The sequence below is a fragment of the Embiotoca jacksoni genome, unplaced genomic scaffold (assembly GCF_022577435.1).
Source record: "Embiotoca jacksoni isolate LCO1_2020_lvr unplaced genomic scaffold, fEmbJac1.0.p SCAF_98, whole genome shotgun sequence".
Lineage (NCBI taxonomy): Eukaryota > Metazoa > Chordata > Actinopteri > Embiotocidae > Embiotoca > Embiotoca jacksoni.
The window spans coordinates 190,762-215,000 of NW_027185456.1; the positions used below are offsets into that span (position 1 = coordinate 190,762).

The window sequence follows — 24,239 nt, forward strand, 5'->3', positions numbered from 1 at the left end:
GCTGAAATCTGATTTGTCTTAAAGTTCAGATTGATTGATTGATTGATCAACGCTAACATCTGAAATGATGATTTCGGGATGTTTTGACATTACAAACAGTCTGAGGTCTCTGTAACGTGCTGCTGCTGCAGACTGGAGAACAAGCAGCCGGCTGCAGCTTCCTGCTGCTAATTTCCCGCCCTGACGAAGCACCACACAGCTGGTGACGGGGTTTGAGGGCGGGTGATAGGGTGAGCAGGGGGGGAGCGGGGTGAGCAGGTGGGGTGACGGTCTGTTAGGATCAGGTGTGGGGGGGCGGAGAGGTTTTTTGGGGGGGCCAATATCTTGGTGCTGCTCCACCTACTTGGACCCCAGAGGCGTCGCCAGGGGAGACCAGGGGGGAGGTGCTTTGCTGCACCAAATCGGGGAGATTGGCGTTGCCAGGGAACAGATTAGCGTTGCCGGGGAAACCGTTGCTGGCGGCAGAGCTCCGCCTCCGTTCCCTGTGTTTCTGGAAAAAGAGAGAGAGGGGCGGGCTACTGTGCAGCGAGGCTGTGATTGACAGGTCAGGTGATGGAGGGGCGCCCTGCCGGCTGCGGGTGTGTTTGTTTCTGTGTTTGTGTCGAGGCGGGTGGGCACAGAGAAGAAGCGCTCCCTCACACGGTATCGTCACACAGACAAACATGTAGGACGCACAGACACACCTGTGATGCTGCTTGAGATCAATATTCAGTATTTGACTGTCCAAACCTCCAAACTTATCACCAATGTTCAAGATTTCTGCTTTTATATTTTCTCTTGTTTGGGTGGAAAAGCGTCTGAATCAAAGATGAAGCTTAAATGATGAAACACACACACACACACACACACACACACACACACCAGAACAAAAAGCCATGGTGAGAGGACGCGTGTTGGGTTCTGTTGGGTCAGCGGGGCCTCGGTCCCCCGGGGTCAAAGGTCAGAGCTGAGACTCACCTCACGCATCATCAGCGTGCCGTCCTGGGAGCTGTTTCCGTACGAGTCGCCGTGCGCGTCGTTGTGACCTCCCATCATGCCGAAGGCCTCGTTGGGACCTTGACTCGCTGCCGGCCTGAAACACAGAAGTCGACGTGACAGGAACGTCGGGTCAGAACCTGCCCCTTCAAAATAAGAGCTGGGATGTGTGTGGAGGCAGCGGACGCCTTCCGTGGGGCGTTTGTTCTCTCGGGTGAAGACGGGAAATATGAGCAATGAAACAATTACAATAAATACACTTTAAATAAGTATCAGATTTTAAATATATATATTTATACATATACATATATATATATTCAGGATATAATCATATTTGTAGGAGCAATTTTGCAGAATTCCCAACATTTTTTGGGCAAAAGAAGTCGTCAACAGAAGCTCTGCTGAAGATATGTTGGCACAAAGTAAGTCTTTCCAAATAAAACTTGCTTTAAAAATAAAAAAAAAACCTTCTTATTTAGGCTTATTTAGGACACGCCCCCAAACACACCACATTTTGAGGTCCAATATCTTATTGATGACGGGATTATTTTCAGATGGACCGCCAGAAAACTAATAAGAAGGAGCGACTTTATCGAATGACACCATGATGACTTGTGGAAAACATTTTTTGGACTTTGTATTTCATGACAGAAGCTGAATGGGAGTCTACGGAGCCTTTTTTTTTAAATTTTTTTTTTTTATTTTTTTTTTTTTACCACTAGTGGCCCTCGGTGGTATTGCAGCTTTAGGAAGTTTAACACCCTTCAGCTGCTCCACATGTCCCTCTAACTTCAGCAGTAATTCTGCGTTGGGGTAAACGTCGTCAGGAAACAGCCGCTACTCACATGATGCGCGGTATGTCGCTGACGGCCACGCTCCCGTCGTTAGCCCCGCCCTCTCCCTCCTCGTCCTCGCTGCTGTGAGAATCTTCGCTGGACGACGAGTAGTCGGTGACTTTGACCGGCGGGCGGCTGGTTTCTTCGCCCTGCCGCAGCTCCCGCAGCTCTTTGGCCAGAGCCGTCAGATCCTGGAGGACGAGACATCGAACGTCAAGCGTTCGCCGACTCACTCGGCCGTTTGTTTGTTTGTCTCCGAGCCAACAGGGAAACGTGATCTTTGAATATTTGTCATGCAATAAATACAAGTGTGCAGCTGTCATTAGAGGCTTTATTGTCATTAAAATGTTGGTTTTCTATTCTAAAAATATGTGACTACTATTCATGCTTAATTAAAGGTATTGCGTTGGTTTCAGCTCATCGAACACGTGAAGACGTCCGTCCGTCTGTTTGAAGCCTGAATATCAGCTGCAGAAAAAAAACGTGGCGTCGTGGCAGAAGCTGAACTCCTGAGCGAGCAGCGAGACCGGCGGTTCATTAAAGTTCAGATCGATATCGTACGATGTGTTTAATTAGTCGAGTAAAGCGCTGATATGGAAAAAAAGGAATTTTTCTGGTGGAAGCAATTTACATTTTAAATGACATTTCACAGTTCAGTCTGGATGTAGTTTTAATAAAAACAAAGTCACGTTGTTTAAAGAGCACAGAACTATGGGATGTCTGAGCCGCCATGCAGGCTGTTAGTCGGGTCCGTTTACATTTCAGAGGCTCTGTCGCGAGGAAGGCAGCGAGCAGGAGGGCGGTGCAGGGAGAGGAGGAGGAGGACAGTCAGACTACGAGTGCAGGGAGGTCAAAGGTCAGGGGAGTTTAAATTCAGCCTCTCACAGCGAGCAGCCACAGATAAATATACGGAGACGGCTCTTCCGGCGTCTCATGCATTTGTGCTGCTTTTAGATGATGAAAAAACAGGTGAGAAATATTTGACTGCTAAGTTTGATTTGATGTTTGATGATAAAAACATTTTTTTTTTTTTTTATCAACATTTTGTTTCTGTTTTTATTTTCAGTTGATCAAAACTGTAAATTTGGTTCATCAGAAGGTTTTCAAACCTGTTGATTCACTGTAAAAGTAGAGTTTTATAAATAATGGTTGATTGCAAGAGTAAATGAGAGAAATATTTTCGCTCAAAAGGAAAATTTGTGGAAAAATAAATTTATGAATTGTAACAATTGTGTTAAAAATGTAATAGAAACAAAAATAAAAATAACAAAATATGAAATTATTATAAATATTTTACTAGAAATGCAATTAAAATCAATAAAGGTAAAACTCACTTGAAAAATAGAATAAAAAATTGAAATGATAAAAAAAAATTGGAAATGTAATAGAAATTAAATAAAATTTAAAAATAACAAAGATTTTGATCATTATAAACATTTGACTAGAAATGTAATTAAAATCAAGAATAACTGTAGAAAATAAAAAAATACAATCAAAGATTTTAACTGTAGCCTAATACAAATTATAAATTTATATAAAATGAATAAATAATTAATAAAAAATCTATATGTTAACGTAAGAACGTAAAAAAATAAAACTATTATGCATACAAAAAATATTAATAGAACTGCAATTAAAACTAAAAAAATAAAATACAAAAATTGTGTTTGTATGTTATCTTATTAATTTCCAAAATTTTAAACCAGATGATGAAATGAAAGACATTTTAAAATGCCTGAAAAAAAACCCCACAATATTCTTAGAAAAGAAGTATGCAGGACGTATTTCTTAAATATGTTATTAAGGAAATAGTAGGAGAACAGATGACAGCTGCCAGTGAGGTATCTACGTGTAAATATCTGTGGTTCGAAGCATGTGATTGACTCAGTAACAGGAAGTGGGGGGACGGGGGGGGATTGGAGGGAGGATTCGGGGTTTTCTTACCAACTCCTCCTGATGGGGGGGAAACGATGAAGAGGAAGAAAGAGAGTGTGGACATGAAACATGAGAGCAGAGATGCCTGAATTAAAAAAAAATATGTTCATACGGCAGCGAGATGAGAGATAAGTGACTGATCACCAATCAATAACTGTCTCCTGCCGGATACAGCAGCAAAGAAGAGACGGTTATTTAATGAGAGACGGTGGTTGAAAGTAGGACCGAAAGAAATTCCTTACATGCAGCTTAAAATAGACATTTAAAAGTTATTTATCAACCTTTCTGAATCGTTATTGAGTGCAGACGTGACAGAAAAATAAAGATGGTGTGAGACACAAAGAAATGAAGAAATGAAGAAAGAAAGAAAGAAAGAAACAAATAAAGAAAGAAAGAAAGATGGTGAAGGAGGAGAAATGTCACTGACCTCGTCCACAGCTTTCTTATAGCTCTGAAGGACGATGGTGGAAGGATGGAGGACAGGATGAGAACCGACAGCACCGTGGTTAGTTCAGAGAGAGAAGAGTCAGTCAGAGTGTGTGTGTGTGTGTGTGTGTGTGTGTGTGTGTGTGTGTGTGTGTGTGTGTGTGTGTGTGTGTGTGTGTGTGTGTGTGTGTGTGTAAGCTGTGTACTCACTGCAGGTCTGCTGGGTCGGGTCATCTCTCTGTTGTCGTCTTTGGTCTCATGGGAGGAAAGTGTGGAGCCTTCAGTCTTTGTGGCTGAATTACCTGAACACACACACACACACACACACACACACACACACACACACACACACACACACACACACACACACACACACACACACAGAGTTCAGGTCAGAATCAGTCAGAAGTGACGTTGAGGTTGTGTTCAGGTGACGGTTGAGGTTGTGTTCAGGTGAGTGTTCACCTCGTTCGTTGGAGCCTCCCTGGGAGCTCGGGGTGCTGGAGCTGGAGGAGCTGCCGCTGCTCCTCCGCTTCAGTGGCGTATCCATGGAAATGTCAGTCCTCCGCAGGTCAGGGTTGCTACGGCAACACAGACAATGCACGATCTCACTCATGCGGAATACTGTAGAAACTGTGTTGTGTGTCTCTGTGTGTGTGTGTGTGTGTGTGTGTGTGTGTGTGTATGTGTTGTGTGTGTGTGTGTGTGTGTGTGTGTGTGTATGTGTTGTGTGTGTGTGTGTGTGTGTGTACCTTGCTCGTATGAGGTGAGCTCCAGCTCTTGGTCCGAGGCCCGGCCCGTTTCCAGGAGAGTTCTTCCTGACCAGAGCGGGAGAGATGGAGGTCGTCCTCTGAGGAACCTGAAACGCACGACGGCAAGAAAACTGTCTTCAAATAATTTGACGTTTTGATGTTTACAGCTGACGAGAATCAACGGGATCAGACGACAACACAACTTCCACTCAAATACAAAATACAATACAAAGTAAAAACCTGCACAAAGACAAGAACACATTTACATCACGGAAACAGAAGTCAGAAAAAAAAGCAAAGTCAGCGCGCGCACACACACACACACACACACACACACACACACACACACACACACACACACACACACACACACACAGGTGGAGGCATGCAGAGACCTTGGGCGGCATGTCGTCGTCCTGCCGCAGCCAGGAGCTGCGGTCCAGCTTGTCGAGGGGGGGCGCCAGGCGGGACAGGGGCGGGGGAGGAGGGGTGTCGGAGGTGGGGTCGGAGTTCTGCCGGGGCATGGGAGGCCGGGAGGGGGAGGGCGACGCCGAGGAGGAGGACACGCCGTGGGGGTCGTACAGGGACTGGGAGCCTGACAGCCCGTGACTCTTCACCTGCACCAGGTGGGCCATCTGAACACACACACACACACACACACACACACACACACACAGGCAGGAAACAGGCAAGGTGGAGGAGGAAGAGCAGGATCAGGATCAGGAAGTTGAGAGGAAGAGTTGCAGGAGGAGGTGATGAGGAGGAAGGTGAGACTCGTGCCTCAGGGTGCGTTCACTACAACCGCATTCACAAACCAGAGTTGTCTTTGTCCTGGCGACAACCCTGAAAACACACGACCACACGCAGGAGAGCTCCTCGTGTTGAGTCACATTCATTCACACAGCTGAGCTCCACCCAAAACCTGCTGAATCAGCGTCTTTTTACGTGAACGATAACAAATTGTTTCCAAAAAAAGGCTGAAAAATAATTTAAAAAAATCCTGCTGGAGATCGATAACTTAAAACACAGAAGAAGTGTGATCACACCTTGAGAGATTCATCACACACACACACACACACAGGTGAGGAGGCGGGACACACACCTGTGGTTCGACGGAGCGGTGCATGGGTGGAGTCCGGGCCTGCTGGATGCCGCCGCTGCTGAAGGACTCGGAGCGCGGCGGCAGCGACGGGTCCGAGATCCGGTTGGAGACTTTATGCTGCAACGCAGGAGAAGTCTGTCTGTTCATCTTATAATGCTCCCCCACCTGACACACACACACACACACACACACACACACACACACACACGATCACTCGGCATGCAGGTGTGTGTTTGTTTACATCTGCAGAGGTTGTTTTTTAAAGTTCCCTGACAGCTTCAGTCTCCCTGCAGCGGTTTTCTAAACGGGGTTGAGCTCCCGCCGCTCGTCTGTTTTTAGAGCGGGACATCGAGCATGTGTGCGACATGGAAATATTTCCTCCTCTGAAGCTTCCAGGGGGGAAAACCCCCGGGAGGCCGAGCTGAGGGTAGACCTATCTGCACGTCCGAGGGGAGGCGGACCGATATAGCTGCAGCTGCCCTACATCGCTCCGCCGGCGGCCACCAGGGGGCAGACCTGGAGATCTGCCCTAAATGTGCTGCTGACTGTTCCAGCGGCCTTGATTTACGTTTTTTTTGTTTTTTTTAAGGAGAACCAGCAGAGTTCAAATGTGGAGCATTGACCTGCATTTACTGCATCTTCTTAAAGAAGAAACACACACACACACGCTGGTTTTACTTTACCGGAGACATAAACACACAAACAGGTTAAACAGTCCAGTGAGGACGTGTGTGAAACCAACATTAGTTATAACAACCTGGAAATAAAGTGAATATGAAGCCTGAGAGAGGAAACCGGATGTTGAAGTTAGCACCTGTTAGAGACACAAACACACCACAGCATGCAACAAGGGAGCGACTTCTCCGCCTTTATTCTTCTAAATCACCAGAAGAACACGGCGGTGTGAACAAGATTATAAGAGAGCACACTGCAGTAAAAGATCCACCTGCTGCACCAGACGGAGTCAGTAACCTGGAGGATGAAAAGTGATGGTTCATTTAAGGACATTAAAGCACGAGCTGAGGTGAAATGTTGCATTTTGAGTCTCTAAAACACCAAATATTCAGTGTTAACCATGTTCATCCTGCCTGATTCAAGTGTTTTTTTTTTATCTCCTTGTTATGGAATCTGATTCTAACTAATATTAAAATACTGGGGAAAAAAAAAAGAAGCTCTAATTGACCATTAAAGGGGCTTTCTGTGGTTTTTGACCACTAGTTGTGCTGTGAAGCTGTTTTTTATGGGTTTTATTTTTTTGTTATTTATGTAAATCCTTCCACATTCTTATCAACTATTTCACATTATTAGCAGTAAATGGAGGAAAAAAGATGCAGGTTTTTAAAAATTTTATAAGAAAAATAAGCTTTGCAATTGTGCTAAAAGGAAGGAAGTATATTCGGCGGGTTTTCTAAAGCTCCATGACACGCTGAATGTAAACAAAACAAAAGTGTATTTACCCTCCTTCAACATTAATGGCTTCATTAATAGAGATTTAAAGCATTTTTGCACCAGAAGTGGGAGTTAGTCTGAGTTTTAGGACCAATAAAAGACAAGTTCAGTCACAAACCCCCCCGAGAGATGAAGAGGAGGGAAATTAAAGGAGGCGGAGTCATCGGTTAGAGGAAGTGAGTTCACCTGGTTAGAGAAGTGAAATGGTTAATAGAGATTAAAGCGTCAGCCCGAGTTAAAGAGGCACACTGTTGATCCCCGACTGACCCGGCGGTCGGGGCTGCGGCCCCTCGAGTCGGGCCTCCTGTTGGGGCTCTGGCCGGGACTCTGCCGCCGCATCAGGACCCCCCGAAAGGGGTCGGAGGCGGGGATGCAGGTGACGCGGACTCGAGGCAGGTGAACGTGATCTCTGGAGGGGCTGATGTGGGCGGGGTAGGAGGGGGGGCGGGGCCGCCTGGGTCTGTAACCGGGCAACCGTAGGAGGTTGTCGAAGTTGTTGTCTCGCGTCTCCCTGAAGGAGTGGTACTTCTTGGGAGGAACGCGAGGCGAGTTGCTCTGAGCTCGACGCATCACCTGGAGAGCAAGGTGAGCGTTCACAAGACAGGAAGTAAAAATAACAACACAGGAAGTGAAACAATAAAACAGGAAGTGAAATAACAACACAGGAAGATGAGTGTTCACAAGACAGGAAGTCAAATAACAACAAAAGAAGTGAAATAACAATAGAGGAAGATGAGCATTCACAAGACAGGAAGTGAAATAACAAAACAGGAAGTGAAATAACAACAGAGGACGTGGACGACAGCAGGCGGACGCTCGCAGACGGAAACTTAAACCTCAACCGAAGAGTTTCAGTCTAAGTTTCAGATTCACGTCTGAGGAGGCACAAAAAAAAAAAAGCCTCATTATCAATTCACACTTTTTCACTTTAACTTGTTGGATTCACACATTTCTCTGCTTTTGGGATGAAACTCTGGATAAAAGATAAAATCAGATGTAGATTGTCGTTCTGTCGTTTCTCCTGAAAATAAAAGAATCCTAAAACGGTCAGTTCGTCTCAGACTCCTGTTGCAGAAACCTTCATACACACCGGGTCACCTGCAGAATCAATGGAAACGCGTGTTGTGTGTGTGTGTGTGTGTGTGTGTGTGTGTGTGTGTGTGTGTGTGTGTGTGTGTGTGTGTGTGTGTTCCCGCTGAGATGTAAAAAACATCTTTCATGAAAAGTTTTGGAGGCCGGCGGTTTAAGTTCCTAAACAGTCTTCAAGGAGGGAAAGAAATGGCCCCGAAAGTTCACAATCTTTTCACATTTTTTTTTACAGTATTTCATTTATACATTATTTTGATTTGAACTTTTGTCATATCTTTGTTTAGGACTTTTTTTGGTCCCTTTATTTTATATTCCTCAACTTCAAATGTTGAATTAAATAACGCTGATAAAGTCTTTTTGTATCTGCAGGTGAAACATGAATCATTTCTTGAAATATGCCTCGCAATTTAATTATCTTAACCCATTAAAACAATACAAAGTGCTTTTTTCCCCCCAAAGATATATATTTGTTGTTGTTTTAAGAATATCTTAAAACCAGACACTCAACTAACCCGGGAACTAGAAACACATTGCTGGGTGTCAATTTTGGTAAATTTCTGTCACTTGTTTGAAGAGAATCCCGTTTTTTTTGTGTCAGTGTACAGATGTGGTGTCCCAGGTTACCTCCTTGGCCCAGGCCGGCTTGTCGTTGGTTCCGGGCGCCTGGTCCTTGTAGTGGTACAGCTGCTTCTTGTCCTGCGGCGGCCGCGTCGGCTCCTGCTGCTGCTGCTGCAGCGACACCAGGTACGCCCGCTCCTGCTGCAGCTGCCTCTGCAGCCGCTCGGCCTGCCGCTGCTCCTCGATCTGCTTCCTCTTGTACTCCTGGTGGCCAAACAACGGAGGAGACGGGCGACAGGTGAACACGGGTTCAACGCAAACTTTGTTCTGCAAGAAACAAATTTTTGGGGGATTGTAACAAAAAACGTTTTGTTTGGAGTCAAAAATGTTTGTTTACACGACAAAAGCTTTTTGTTGAAAGTCAGAAACTTTTTGTTCCCATTCACAAACTTTTAGTTGTGAGTGAAAAACTTTTACTTGTGAGTGAAAAACTTTTTGTTGTGAGTGAAAAACTTTTAGTTGTGAGTGAAAAACTTTTAGTTGTGAGTCAATCCGTAATCCGGAATGAATCCGTTGCCCCAGTGCATGCTGGGAAGGTCTCCAGCACCGTGGCTGTGTTGGAGTTTATGCAGCACCAACATGAATGACGTGTGTTTGTTCAGATCTGTGATTTCCTGGAGGCCGTTCATTTAATCTTTTCTGGACTCCACACAAACTACAGTTTGAAAATGTTTTCCATCGTTTGGGTTTTGTTGTCTTATTGAATTCTCGGGTCTACGGTTTAATAAACAAAGGTGATCTCTCTTTAAGTGTTGCCTCCACTATTCCAGGTGTGACTCTTCGCTCCAGATGTTTCCACCAAAATTTTTAAATTTTCATGTACGTTAAAAGACTGAAAAAAACCAGCTGCTTTGGGCCTGAAATATAGTTTTTTAGAAACTCATATTTCTGGGTGAGTAAACAGCATCTATTTTGGAGTTGTTTATTTTATTTTTTATAAAACAGTCTGACATATTGAGGTTAACACTCATTTCGTGTGCAACAAAGAGGCGAAACAAGCCAAAGATCAGCTGTTGTTGCCACCTGAAGCAGAACGTGTCACACCGAGCATCAAGTCGCATGAAATCAGCCGCAGTTAAAGTCGTCATCAATGTTCTCTGCTCATTTAGACACTTTCAGGCCTGATTTAATAACTTAATTAGTAGTTCTGTATTTACAAATATGATTATTCAGGACGAACACATCTGTCACATCTGGATCTGTGTGTGTGTGTGTGTGTTGTGTTACCAGCAGTAAAGCCTGCTCCTGCAGGAGCTGCTGCTGCAGGATCTCCAGCTGCCTCTGCTCCTCCTCCAGCTGCCTACGGATATACTCCTAACCAATCAGAGCCCGGGACGGCATCGCAGCGTGGCCAATCAGAGAGCGACCAGCCGGAGAGAGGGAAAGCGAATCGGAGCCCAGGCAACCGGTGACATCAGCAGAGCAGGAAATAGAAGAAAAGAGGAAGAAAAAAGAGGAGGAGGACAGACAAAAGGTGGATTTATTGAAGAGGTGTGAAAGTAGGGATTTAGTCAGAAATAGACGAGCAGAGGAGCCGCAGGGGGCCGTAATTAACAGAGTAGACAGGCATGCTTATTATGCAGATGTTAAAGATCAGAATGAAATCAGCTGTGCAAGACGCAGGAATTTATATGAGAAGAGAAGTGTTGAGGAAGCGTTACGCTGCAGGAAAAGTTAACGATGCAAAGCTCCCTGTCTCCTCTGTAATACCGTGATACTGTGATACTGTAACACCGTGATACTGTAACACCGTGATACTGTAATACTGTAATACTGTAACACCGTGATACTGTGATACTGCAACACCGTAATACTGCAACACCGTGATACTGTAATACTGCAACACCGTGATACTGTGATACTGCAACACCGTGATACTGTAACACCGTGATACTGTAATACTGTTAACTTTATGTGCTGTTGTTTTGAAACTTAAAATTATACTTTGCTGTCAGTTGGACACTCTTACTTTTTTACTCAATAAAAATCAGATGAGTTACTATTGTCATGATTTTATGGGTGAATTACTGTAATAAAATTCTATGAATCAATAACAAATAAAAGGTTGTATACTGAGGGAAACAAGCGACATCCTTGCTGGAAGTTTTGAGGTAATTCAGTCCTCTGTGTTGCATAAATAATCCATATATTGTAAAATTGTTTGAAAATATGCTCCAAACAATCGAGTTCACCTTGTGTACATTTAAGAGCAATAATGTTTTTTTTTGTCTTATATTTTCTGTTTTGAATGTCTTGTTCAGTTTAAAATGTTCTTGTGATGTTTCCATGAGAAGTTATTGAGCTTTTAATAGGTGGAAACCGGCCGAAGAGGTGACGCGAGTGTGTTCAAATGACCGGAGAGGCCCCGCCCCCCTCTGGATGACACCTGCCACCTGTCAGTCAGGTGTTGTTCTCACCTGCTCTCTCTCGGCGTGCCTCCTCTCCTCCTCCCGCCGGAGCTGCTCCATCTCCTCGTACCTCCTCCTCTGCTCCCGCTCCTGCTGCTTCCTCATCTCTCGCTCCCGACGCTGCTGCTGTAGCCAGAAACACAACAACGCCTCAGCTGTTTGTTTGTGTGTGTGTGTGTGTGTGTGTGTGTGTGTGTGTGTGTGTGTGTGTGTGCACGTCAGGTGTGTTTCCCTGGTATTTGCATGAGCTGAGGTGCTAACAAAACAGGTGTGATGAATTTTGCACGGAAGAAAAGTGCTTTTATAATCAGATTTGAGGTGTAAATGAGTCTCTTCAGGACTGCAGATAACAAACTTCTTTATAAATGTTTTTTATTTCTTCATTATGTTTTATGGGCAGAACGAGCCTTTAATAAACTGTAAGACTTCTATCTACCTCCTCCAGCCGCCGCCTCTGCTCTTTCTGCTCCTCGATGCGTTTCTGCCTCTCGGCCAGTAGTTGGCGCTTGTGCTCCTCGTTCTGCTGCTGCTCCAGCTGCTGACGCCGGATCAGCTCCGACCGCTCCTTATTGGCCAGCTGGAGACGCAGGAAGTCCCGCCTCAGAGTGGACTCCCCGGGGATATTGATGATGGAGCTGGAGGACGACCAATCGGAGACGAGTTAGCGGCAGGATTAAACTTTTGTCTGTACGACATAATGTTATTGTATTAGATTATTATAAAAGTAATGTTTGTATGTGCGGTATCAGGGTGGTACTATAAATCCTACCTGGGCTCCCCAACATCCCGCTCTTCATCCTCTTCCTCACTCCCGCTGTACTCGTACTCAGTCTCATCTGAAGGAAGAAACAGATTTCTGGTCAGTGTTTCTATGTGTTAAAACAGCTGATCATCAGACAGCTGTTTACAGCTGTCTGCAGGTGTGAGGTGAGTCAGCGGGGGTGCATCCTCACCCCTCTCCCCCCTCCTCTTCTTGGTGCGGTCGATGTGGTCCTTCAGCTGGATGCGAACCTGCCGCTCGTTGGGAAGGTCCCTGATGAACGGGTGTTTGAGGAGCTGCTCGGTGCTCGGCCGCTGGCTGTGACTCTTCACCAGACAGCTATCTATGAACGACTGGAACTTCTTCGACCTGACCACACACACGCACGCACGCACGCACGCACACACACACACACACACACACACACACACACACACACACACACACACACACACACACACGGGGATGAATGTCCCCGATAAGAAGTCTGAGATGGACCTTTACTTGCAACAAAAAAACTGTTTGGGAACCTCAGGCTCCAAAATTGAACACATTTAGCTCAATAAGTAATATTATACTTTGGATACTTTCTGTACACATTGGTGGTAATACTTGTATGTGTGTGTGTGTGTGTGTGTGTGTGTGTGTGTGTGTGTGTGTGTGTGTGTGTTTGCGTGCATGGTTAAGTGACTCACCACTTCTTAGACTTGAGTCTCGGGGCAGGATTTCTGGGGATGAGGAAGAGCGCTCTCATTGGATGCATGTCACAAAGAGCTGAGGAGGCGAGGAAGGAAAGGAGAGCAGAGGGTGAGGAAATGAGAGGAGAGGGTAAGCAAGGACAAGAGGAAACCAAGAAAAGGAAAGGAAAGAGTATGACAAAGTGAAGGAGACAAGAGGAAGAGGAGGAGGAGGAAGAGTAGGGCAGGAAGAGAAAAAGACATGTTTTAGATGTTGCAGTGGGAGAGGAACTGTGCCGATCAGCTGATCTCAGAGCAGTCACACTTACGCGGCGCTCCCTCCGCCATCTCGATGGCTGTGATGCCGAGCGACCACAGATCACTCTGCAGAGAGAGAGAGAGAAACGTTCACATCCTCAGACGGCGTTCACCCACTCCACACTTCAGGCTGTCGGCACGACGCTGCGCCGGTCACTGTTCTCGTTAAGTGATAAAAATACAGGCAGGAAAATGACCCATCTGCCACTGAACACGCAGACGTCCGGCTCGTACCAGCGTTTCATACTTTTATTGTGATGAGCTTTTTCTTTTCTTTTTTAGCTGCATATTTCAGCCAATAAACGTCGGTGTTGACGTGGTGAGGAGCCGAGGGTTGGAGTTAATGGTGGAGGAAGCTCACCGCGGGGGGTCGAGCCCGTCTCCGTCTCCGTCACCCTTCATACAGTAACCGCTGCACAAACTCCAGCTGCAGCGTCTCTGACACGACAGTCGTGTTGCAACGATCGGAGAATTTCACCAGAAAACACTACTGATCATCATGTTTGTTTTATTTCTTCACGGCTACAAGCGGTTTGTTGAGAAATGGAGACGTGGAGGTCGACAAAAGAAGAAACAGCAAAAATGTTGTTTTCTTTCTTTTAAAGTGAAATTGTTTTGATGTTTTTGCTCAGTGTGAAAACCACAACCAGGTCTGAAACCAGGTCTGAAACCAGGTCCACAACCAGGTCTGAAACCAGGTCCACAACCATTTCAGAACCAGTCTGAAACCAAGTCTGGTTACTACACATTGGATTACTTGGGTAGAAGAGGAAGTGTATCGAGGAGAACCGTTTCTAAAAGAGTTGTCACACCAAATATTGATTTATCTCTTTTTTTTTTACATCATCTTTCAAACCTCCATCACTTTACTTCTAGAGAGAAACTTCAGTTCAGTACTGTAACATGTTGAAGGCCACACACACACACACACACACACACACACACACACACACACACACACACACACACACACACACACACGTTAACACACATCCCGTATACCTTGAAGTCGTACGTGGCGTCCGGGTTTTCGTCGCAGGCGATGACCTCCGGGGCCATCCAGTACGGCGTCCCGATGAACGTGTTCCTCCGTCCCACCGTACGGTCCAGCTGAGCGCTCACACCGAAGTCCACTACACACACACACACACACACACACACACACACACACACACACACACACACACGTCAGTACGATTCCCACAGCAGCCGCTCGGTGTCTTTTGACGTGCAGCTAACCATCAGTAAGATGAAGGTCAGAGTTACGTCTTCTCACCCAGTTTGACCTCTGCGTTCTCCGTCAGCAGGACGTTCTGGCCCTTGATGTCTCGGTGGATGACCTTGTGCTGGTGGAGATGGGTCAGACCCTGCAGGAGGACGGAGGACGCGTCGTAAAGGTCGTCTCGCCATGACGGAAAACATATTTGTCAGGCTTCACTTCTTTGAGCAGAACAGCTCCTGAACTCACGGTTTGGATTTTACTATCAACTTTTTTAAGGCCAATGAGTCTAATTTTAGAAAATAATGATGATAAAAATGTCAATTTAATCTCTTCAGTTGTTTTTTTACACATCGAAACACAATAAAAGTGTATTCTGTTTAAAATTTATTAAAATGACTATAATTGGCTAAATATTACTGGTATTACCTCAAAATTCTGAGTTATTATTTGTTTTTTGTTCCTCTTGTGTCCCATTTAAGTTCCAGTGAGAACATCTTATTCCCTTTTTATGCCCCTTTGGATACCAGAAAGTTAACTTCTCTTTAAAACTTGAAACTAAAGAACTTTCTCTTTAATTTCACTTTTAATTTGCAGTAATGTTTATAGTCTAGGCTTTAAGTTTTAATTATTTCTTAAATCCCTGGTGTTTATTCTATTTTATTGAATGTTATTGTTTTATTGTTGTAATGCGCATTATAATAATGTTTAATAATGTGCACTGTCCATGTTAAATAAACCAATAAATAAATAAATACTGGAGCAGGAAATAAATCCAAAAATACTAAAATCCCGGGGTGTTCCTCAGGGAAGGTGTTTGGGTCCTCTGATGTTTTCTACTATCGTCTCTTGATAAGAAAGCAGACACAGAACCGGTGTTTGGTTTCTCACCCTGAGGATCTCTCTGCAGACATAGGCGATCCACTCCTCCTTCAGTGAGTTCCCTTTGGTGTTCTTGATCAGATCTGTCACCGAGCCGGCGCCGCAGAACTCCATCACCAGCTGCACACACACAAAATGTATTATATCGAGTGTTTACAGCATCTTTACTCAACTGATTTAACATCTGCAGACAGCTGGCTGGACCCATGAACACAAACGTACCCAGAGCTGGTCGTCCATCCCCGGAGGGTTCTTCTTGACAAAGGCTCCGTAGTAGGTGGCAATGTTCCTGTGGTGGCTGTACTTCTTCAGCATGTTGATCTCCGCTTTAATCTCCTCCTCCTCATCCTGAAGCAGCGCAGACACGGAGATGCAGCATCATGCTAACACACACACACACACACACACACACACACACACACACACGCCGCTACACACACACACACACACACAGCTACACACACACACTGCTACACACATACACACCGCTACACACACACACCGCTGCACACACACACACACACAGCTACACACACACACTGCTACACACATACACACACACACAGCTACACACACACACTGCTACACACATACACACCGCTCAGACAGGCTGAGTTCAAATAAAAAGGCACTTACTCCTGTGACGTCCATGACCTTGATGGCAGCGAGCTGGCCGGTTTTGACATGGCGACCCTGAAGAAGAAGAAGAAGAATATGAGAATAACGATAAAACACAGACCTCTAAAGACCTCTACAAGCTTCTCCAGACCGCCATGGACCTCTATAGACCTCTACAGACCTCTATAGACTTATACAGACCTCTACATATCTCTATAGACCTCTACAGACCTTTACAGACCTCTATATACCTTTACAGACCTCTATAGACTTATACAGACCTCTACGGACCTCCACATACCTCTATAGACCTCTACAGATCTTTGGAGACTTATACAGACCTCTACAGACCTCCACATACCTCTACAGACCTCCATAGACCTCCATAGACCTCCATAGACCTCCACAGACCTCCACAGACCTCCATAGACCTCCATAGACCTCTACAGACCTCTACAGACCTATATAGACCTCTACAGACCTCCACAGACCTATATAGACCTCCATAGACCTCCATAGACCTCCACAGACCTCTACAGACCTCTACAGACCTCTACAGACCTATATAGACCTCTACAGACCTCCACAGACCTCCACAGTCCCTTAACTTCCATTTTTAAGGCAGTAGGAGAACTTTGAGTTCAAATGATCGGCTGATGTTAACATCTCCTCTGAACTCTGAGGTCGCTGTCACTGCAGCTGTTACACCGAGAAAGTGAAAATTCAACCACCTGGACACACACACACACACACCATCATTTCCTTGTGGTAACTAAGCAACAGGCCTGACAGTGAGGGCAACGAATTGGGGGTTGGAGGAGGCAAAGTGACGGCAGTGTGTGTGTTAGGAGGCCATGATATTTCGCACACTGGGTCACTTGCACATGTGAGCGGCTCAGATTCACACACACACACACACACACACACACACACACACACACACACACACACACACACACACACACACAGCGCCTTGGTTACTCAGCGTTGCATCAGACACTGAATGTATTGGACGGGCTGAAACCACCTCAGGAAGGAAACTCTCCTGTTCTTTTTCACATCTGATCGTCTGTCTGTCTGTCTGTCTGTCTGTCTGTCTGTCTTCCTGAATGTCTGTCTGTCTGTCTGTCTTCCTGAATGTCTGTCTGTCTGTCTGTCTGTCTGTCTGTCTTCCTGAATGTCTGTCTGTCTGTCTGTCTTCCTGAATGTCTGTCTGTCTTCCTGAATGTCTGTCTGTCTGTCTGTCTGTCTGTCTGTCTTCCTGAATGTCTGTCTGTCTGTCTGTGTTTGCATCTCCTTTTCTGTTTCCTCTTTTACATCCCCGACTCCTTCACTTTCTCTCAGTGCTGCCAGGTAACGATAACTCGGCCTTTTGTACCATCAATAACTCAAAAAAATAGGTGTCACACTTTCATAGTTTTTCTTCATGAGAGTGAAATGATCTGGAAGCAGCCTGATTATTTGTTCTCAGGCGGCCGAGCTAACCGACTTCCTGTCGGCTCCCTGCACACATGAATGAAATAAAATGAGAGAATATCATATTCGCAGGACAACATAACAATTTACAGACAATCATTTTCCAGTATTTGTGCAGGAAAAATGCTTTTTGGTCCAAAGTGCGATTAAAATATAAAATCTAAGTTATGATCACGACGTAATCACAGACGTCAGGAGGAAGCAGCACGTCGCTGTTGTTGGACAACAACACAAACCAAAAGCTGCAGCACGATGGTGCACCGGCAACAGCAAGATGGGTTTCCTGTTTAAAGAACGTCGCTGCGTTGAGCTCGTGGTTACAGCGCGGGATGTCCTGTCCTCGGCGTTCAAGTGGTAAAGTCGCAAAAACACCGTTGCTAGGCAACGCCAGCGTGGACGGCGTCCCGAAGCCACAGAGGCTAACAGTTTATCAAGCTAGCATTAACGTCACGCGGGAAATACAAAGGCGCAGACAGAAAAGATGATTTTAACATTTCCCTCAGACGGAGGATATCATCCAAGTTAGGAAGTGTTGAATGAAATAAGAGCGTCTGAGGGGAGTTGTTGGGAAACACGGCAGCGCTGCAGGTGATCACAGCTCCAGATCGGAGGGGAGGGGCTGGGATTCACCCAGCGAAGTTTCAATCCGCACGAGTCCGTTAAAACCGGCTTCTCGGACCTCGGGTTAAGTGTGCGAGGCGTTGCCGTGGTTGCGGGATGAACTGGCAGCGATCCACGGCGACGGAGCAATAAAAAGGGCGAGGCAGATAAAACATGGGGAGATGAGAGGAGGAGAGATTGTCTCTCAGAGAGCCTCTTTGTTTTCATATCTCTCTTCCTCCGACACCAACGGCCGGCCAGACGATCTCCCAAAGGTGACGTGGAGCTCCCGGTGTGTGTGTGTGTGTGTGTGTGTGTGTGTGTGTGTTGTAGAGATTGTGGCAGACGAAGCTGCACTGAAACAGCACCTGAATGCACACGCACACACACACACACACACGCACACACGCACACGCACACGCACACGCACACACACACGCACACGCACACACACACATGCACACGCAGGGATAAAGATAGCAGCAGAGCGGGAACAGAGGGAGGTGGCAGATGAGGAGGAGGAGGAGGAGGAGGAGGAAGATGGGAGATAGAATCGGGCAGAATATCCTTTTGAAGCAGCCTGAGGCGTAAAAACACACCTGATGTCCCGCGTTCAGACAAGCCTCACATTCCTCCCTGAACACAAGCCTCGACACATTGAGACAGACACCAGCGAGTTTCCATCCCGAACGCTCAAACAACAACAACGTCTTGTTGTAAACAAATTTTAGAGAAACGTGACGTGCTACTGAACCGAGAACACGAGTAGTTCTGCAGCAAACATCAGGTTTCATACAAAGAATATTTATCAAAAGATCCTCATTTTATGATTTTAATTCTCTGCTGTTCAGTTCTTGGAAAAAAAAATAGATTAGTAAGACTTTATAATCCGGCCTGTGATCTGAACTCTTATCTTGTTGTATGAATCATTTCTGCTGTAATCGCTGTGGTTCAATGCCGGGAATCAAAACTCCAGTATTGCCAGGAATTTTTGTCAAAGCCTGCTCCCTCTTCCAGGAAAAATAAACGGGAAGTGTGTGAGTTAAAACAGAGTTTCACAGCTTGTGTTGAGGATATCAAATAACAGAAATGTCAAAAATCCGGATATTAACTAAAAAAAAAAGTGTTAAAAATCTGGATTTTAAGCTAAAAAAAAAAGAAAGAATTCTGGATATTAAAACACAAAAATGGCAAAAATCTGGATATTGACACAATAAACTGGATAGGATTTCTGCTTTCACAGTAATATGAGGTAGTCAAATTTCAAAATCTCAGTTGACAGTTTATCTCTATGAAAGAGAGAATAAATGTCAGAGTAAGAATAAAACCAACTTCGTGTCCGAAGGCTAACGTGTTTGTAACTGCTCAGATCGGCCACAGCTGGAGGCGGGGCTTAAAGTCCTGCCGTCTCACGGAGCATCGAGACCAAACAGGAATAACAGTGCTCAGTTTAAGACGCCGTCTCCTGGAACACCTTCATGGTGCTGTGGGAAATTTCAGCTTCCAGTTGTTCTGGTTTCTTTTGTTTTGAAGGTGAGAGGAGGGAGCAGAGCAGAGCCCATCGTAAAGTTATTTTGGTTAATAAATTGAGTTTTATTGGACTTATTTTATGCTGTAATACTTTCAGTTTCTATTGACAAAATATTTGACGTAAAAAATTGCGGGAATTCTGCAAAATTTCAAGCTGCTGCAAACATTGCTTGATTTTGCATTAATTACTGCGTTTCCAAGGTTACGATGTCCCGGAGGGACTGAATTCGTACATTTGTAAATGAGTGAAACTACATCATGTACTTTGCATTGAACAGAAATAAGATATGTGAGTAATTAGTCAGTATGACACCATAAAAACATCTATTTTTGTTACCCAGTTACATAAATACTTTAAATGAAGTGCAGTGACTTTTATTTCTTATTTCCTCTTAAGTGCCCTTTTGTTTAATGCACTCTTGTTTTCTTCCTACACTGAAGTTCCTGCAGGAACCAGGCAGCATTTTATTGGTTCCTTTTTCACACAATGAAATCTCTGTAACCTATAAATAAATGTATAAAGTCTTACTGAATCCTTTATTGCCAGGAAGTAACAATCAAACACTTCCGTTGGCGATTCAGAATAAAAAGCCCTCCAGCTGCTGGCAGTCTGACGCAGACCAGACGTGAACGAGGGGTTTTAAACCAGGATCTGCGTCACAGACACACGTGTGGTGGTTTCATTAAATACAGTTGAAGTTATGGCGTTAACGCTCTGAATCAGGAGCCGTTTCAGGAGAGGATCCTCGTTTCACCTGCCGAGTAAATAAAATAAAAGTGGATCTCACCGTGTTGTCGGTGACAGGAGATACGCAAAGAGAGCCTGCAGGAGCCTCCATCCACATCACAGATTGAATAAAAAGCACTTTGTGATGGATCAGATCCGGGGAAGCTGGTCAAACCCTCAGCTGCTCCACACTCTCAAACTTTCAGCACATCTTTCATGCTTTAAAGCTCTCTGACAGCAGATATTTCCTCACTATCTAACGGATGGCTGAGACATGGAGGCAGGAGGGGGGGGACGTCTGCAGCCCCCCGGGGAGGACAAAACAAGCCAAAAGCTGCTGGGAAGTGTTGGCAGGGAGGACGAATGAAGAAGATTCTGCTTCAGTTCAACAAATGTTTCCAATCTGAACTGGAAAATGAGTAAATTTACTATTTTTTGTTAATGTTTTCACTCCTTTATTTCATGACCTCTGTTGTAATTTCTTAGAAAGCAGTCATTAAAAATTCTTATGCAGCTTCCAGGAAGGGAATGATGTAACTGCGCTAATTATAGAGGAAATGGAAAAGCTTCATATCAATTATTTCTGATTAATTTCTAACACAGTCTGGAGGAGACGTCGACTGCAAGCTCAGCAGGTCAAGTTGATATTTTCATGGATTTTGATATTTTGTGCAGGTGTAACCATCGATACCCCAACGTGTGTCGTTTCTGAACAGAAATTCCTACACTGCAAAAACTGAGCATGTAACAGTAAAATAATCTTGGATTAAGATTTTGATTTGTTTTTAGTATGACTGAACCATCTGGTGCTTTCTCTGGAGGATCATTTGATTTAATTCAGGTAACTATCTCTGCTGACCATCTTTTACTTTATCTGAGTTACATTTAACTGTAAAACATCCACTTTAAGGCTGAAGAAGATGTATTTTATTAATGTGTCTTCAAACTAGAACTGTTAGACTTCCAGACAGCTTTCAATTGTCAATAAATGTTATTCATCTTCTGTTGATTTAGATAGTCGAGCAGGTTAAATCTGCAAAATCAACATTTTTCCACCAGTATAAAGTCATTTCCACTTCAATCAGGGATTTATTCTCTTCCTTCATGTTTTCAATGTGCTAAAATAAATAAATATCTGCTAATATTCAGTGTTTGTTGTGCTGTAAGTCTGATCTCAAGTCATTTGATCTAAAAAGCTGTATTTTCCACTGATTTCAAACCTTTCAATACTTCTCAGAGTTTATTCATTTCTACACCGGAACCAGCTGATGTTCAGATTCCGTAACAAGCTGCGTGGTCAGATCGTTTCACTGGTGTTAAGTCTTTGTCTCCTCAAATTCACAGTTTGTTTTCTTGTGTTTTGGCCAAGATACTTTTTTACAGTGTAGTACTTGTTACAACACTGTGTTTATGTGCTAAAACAGAAATAACTTCCTCGTCACTAAAACTGATTCTGAAGTACCAACTTTTTGTGGAAACACGCAGGTCAAAGCTGCTGATTTCACATTAAGTTTGACTTTAAAACTTAAATATAAACTTTTTGGGGAAAAATGAAAAGTAAAAAAAAATCTTCCTCCTGTATTTTTTATTCTTTAAAAATCATTGTAGGCTGTTTATAAGATTGTTAAAAACCAAACTCCATATGTGAAATAATATATAATAATAATACTGAGTAGTATTTACAGTATTGATACCTCAGGTGTCAGCCTGCCCCTCTCCACTGTGTGCAGTAACAAACTTCAGGAGTGTTCAGTGTCTTTTAAGAGGGCGTGTGCTATTTCATGTCTTAATTTACCCACGATGCCTTGGGAACGGACACAGTTTGTGTTAACTTTGTTCTATCAATCATTTTCATACAGAAGGCGTCACCCTGCAGAGACGGCGGATCGATAGAGCGTCCGGCAGGCGGTGAGACTGTCGAAGCTCCGTGAGCTCCGGCTGACATGCACAAGTGTATTAATTACTTTCAATGGGACACAACACACACACACACACACACACACACACACACACACACACATATATATATACAGTCTAAAACACACACACCACCTACCGGCTCGTACAGCCTGCGTGGGCGTCTTCAGAGAAAGTCAGGAGTGACTTCAGTTTTTAGTTTTGTGTGAGCTCGTGTGGTGAAGTGATTTCTTACCGAGTCTCAGAGCACATTTTTAAAGGCCACTAGTTTATATTTCATCCCTGTAATGACCTAAATTTCTCATTAAATCAAGAGTCGTTGAATACGAAATGGATCGAACAATGCAGAGCTGAGAAACAAGGTTCAGCATATTTGATAGTTTTCAAGCCGATAAAAATCCCTTTTTTTTTTGGTTGGTTGTTACGACAAACCCTTTAAATTAGGTTTTCAAATAATGCCACGATTGTCGACATATTTGTAGAAAAATAAGAAACATTTCATAATGAGACTACACTGCAATTAAAGTTAGAAGCAGGTAAAGTTTTCCTTCTGTTTGGCGGCACCTATGGCGATAGGCTGTAACTGCAGCTGTGTTGTTGGACTTTATTAATCCAGAGCTCCACACAGTCACCTGACCGTTGGCAGTTAAAAAGTGAGCCTGTTGCGTTAGCTCCGCCCCCTCTCTGGCAGAACAACCGTTGCTAGGTGACGGAAAACGGGTCGCCAACTGAGCGCCGCTTGCGAACGCACGGCTCCTTCATCGGTGCGACGATGAGTCGGCAACACAAAGACTTTTCTTAAAGGACGTGTGTATGAATAACAACCTTCTGCTGACCCCTCCATCCACCCTGACCTCCTCCCTGAAATTTTCACCACCCTTTTTAGAGGGTTTTTTTCTTTCTATGAATTATTAAACTGCAACCCCCCCAAAAAAAACACTTAATATCAAGTTGTTTGACTCCACTATGTTTTCCACTTTAACATGAAGAGATGAATGTAAGCTTGGTGCTTACCTTGTAGACCTGCCCGTAGGTGCCGTTTCCAACCAGTTCAACCAGCTCGAAGATACCAGCCGGGTCCTGGGAGGAAGAGGAAGAGGAGGAGGAAGAGGAGGAGGAAGAGGAAGAGGAGGAAGAAGAACAACAACAAAAAACAGTTATTCAGGAGCACTCTGGCTGAACTGGAGACAAGATGGATGAAGGAATTTAATCTGGAATTTGACCTTCAGTCCCGGCGGCTCATTAAAGGTTGTCTGGACGCTGCATATCTGAGCTTCCACTCTGCAAACAGCCTCTCTCACCACGCTGCTATCAGTCCTGCACTCAGAAAGCCTCTCAGATCCTCCGACGTGCATCAGCAGACTCCTGAATCACACCTTCTGATATCGGACGTATGAAAGCGGTTCGTTCAGGCTAGCTGCTGCATAATTTAAGTCATTTAGTGAAATCTGTTTTTTTTCCTGCAGGAATTCAATCTGAATTCAAGATATTGAAGACGATTTCTGAAATCTTAAAATTGTATCTGAGAAAAAAGTAACTCCCTCTGTGTCGTTTTTTTGTTGTTATTGATATTTAATCTCTTTTTAACCTAAAGAATCAACAGGAAATACATTTATGCTAAACGTATATTTTTTAAAGATACATTTATTAAGTTAGCTCATCAGTCCAATATGACAAAAAAAGGATCTAAACCTTAGTCGAGGCTAGTTCAAGCTAGTCGAGGCTAGTTCAGGCTAGTTCAGGCTAGTCGAGGCTAGTTCATGCTAGTTCAGGCTAGTCGAGGCTAGTTCATGCTAGTTCAGGCTAGTCGAGGCTAGTTCATGCTAGTTCAGGCTAGTTCAGGCTAGTCGAGGCTAGTCGAGGCTAGTTCATGCTAGTTCAGGCTAGTCAAGGTTAGTCCAGGCTAGTTCAGGCTAGTCGAGGCT

The 24,239-nt window shown here is 44.4% G+C and overlaps 1 protein-coding gene across 8 annotated transcripts in view; it reads right to left on the reverse strand.

The window, feature by feature from the left end:
- tnikb (TRAF2 and NCK interacting kinase b) overlaps positions 1-24,239 on the reverse strand; it is a 40,646-nt gene that overhangs the window by 10,348 nt on the left and 6,059 nt on the right. Inside the window, exons 2-25 of one of the 8 annotated variants that reach the window (XM_069142126.1) lie at positions 23,329-23,394; positions 16,083-16,139; positions 15,669-15,794; positions 15,456-15,566; positions 14,622-14,712; positions 14,348-14,478; positions 13,357-13,411; positions 13,046-13,124; positions 12,544-12,719; positions 12,360-12,426; positions 12,027-12,225; positions 11,600-11,716; positions 10,410-10,496; positions 9,189-9,386; positions 7,743-8,048; positions 6,027-6,191; positions 5,320-5,559; positions 4,925-5,031; positions 4,638-4,753; positions 4,383-4,474; positions 4,174-4,197; positions 1,821-2,002; positions 958-1,072; positions 344-490 (exon numbers count right to left, since the gene is read on the reverse strand). In XM_069142126.1, the coding sequence (XP_068998227.1) occupies positions 344-490; positions 958-1,072; positions 1,821-2,002; positions 4,174-4,197; positions 4,383-4,474; positions 4,638-4,753; positions 4,925-5,031; positions 5,320-5,559; positions 6,027-6,191; positions 7,743-8,048; positions 9,189-9,386; positions 10,410-10,496; positions 11,600-11,716; positions 12,027-12,225; positions 12,360-12,426; positions 12,544-12,719; positions 13,046-13,124; positions 13,357-13,411; positions 14,348-14,478; positions 14,622-14,712; positions 15,456-15,566; positions 15,669-15,794; positions 16,083-16,139; positions 23,329-23,394 (3,054 nt within the window). Of the gene's footprint in view, positions 1-343; positions 491-957; positions 1,073-1,820; positions 2,003-4,173; positions 4,198-4,382; positions 4,475-4,637; positions 4,754-4,924; positions 5,032-5,319; positions 5,560-6,026; positions 6,192-7,742; positions 8,049-9,188; positions 9,450-10,409; positions 10,497-11,599; positions 11,717-12,026; positions 12,226-12,359; positions 12,427-12,543; positions 12,720-13,045; positions 13,125-13,356; positions 13,412-14,347; positions 14,479-14,621; positions 14,713-15,455; positions 15,567-15,668; positions 15,795-16,082; positions 16,140-23,328; positions 23,395-23,537; positions 23,747-24,239 lie in introns of those variants that run through there. The other 7 variants (XM_069142119.1, XM_069142121.1, XM_069142120.1 and 4 more) reach the window with 7 other exon arrangements.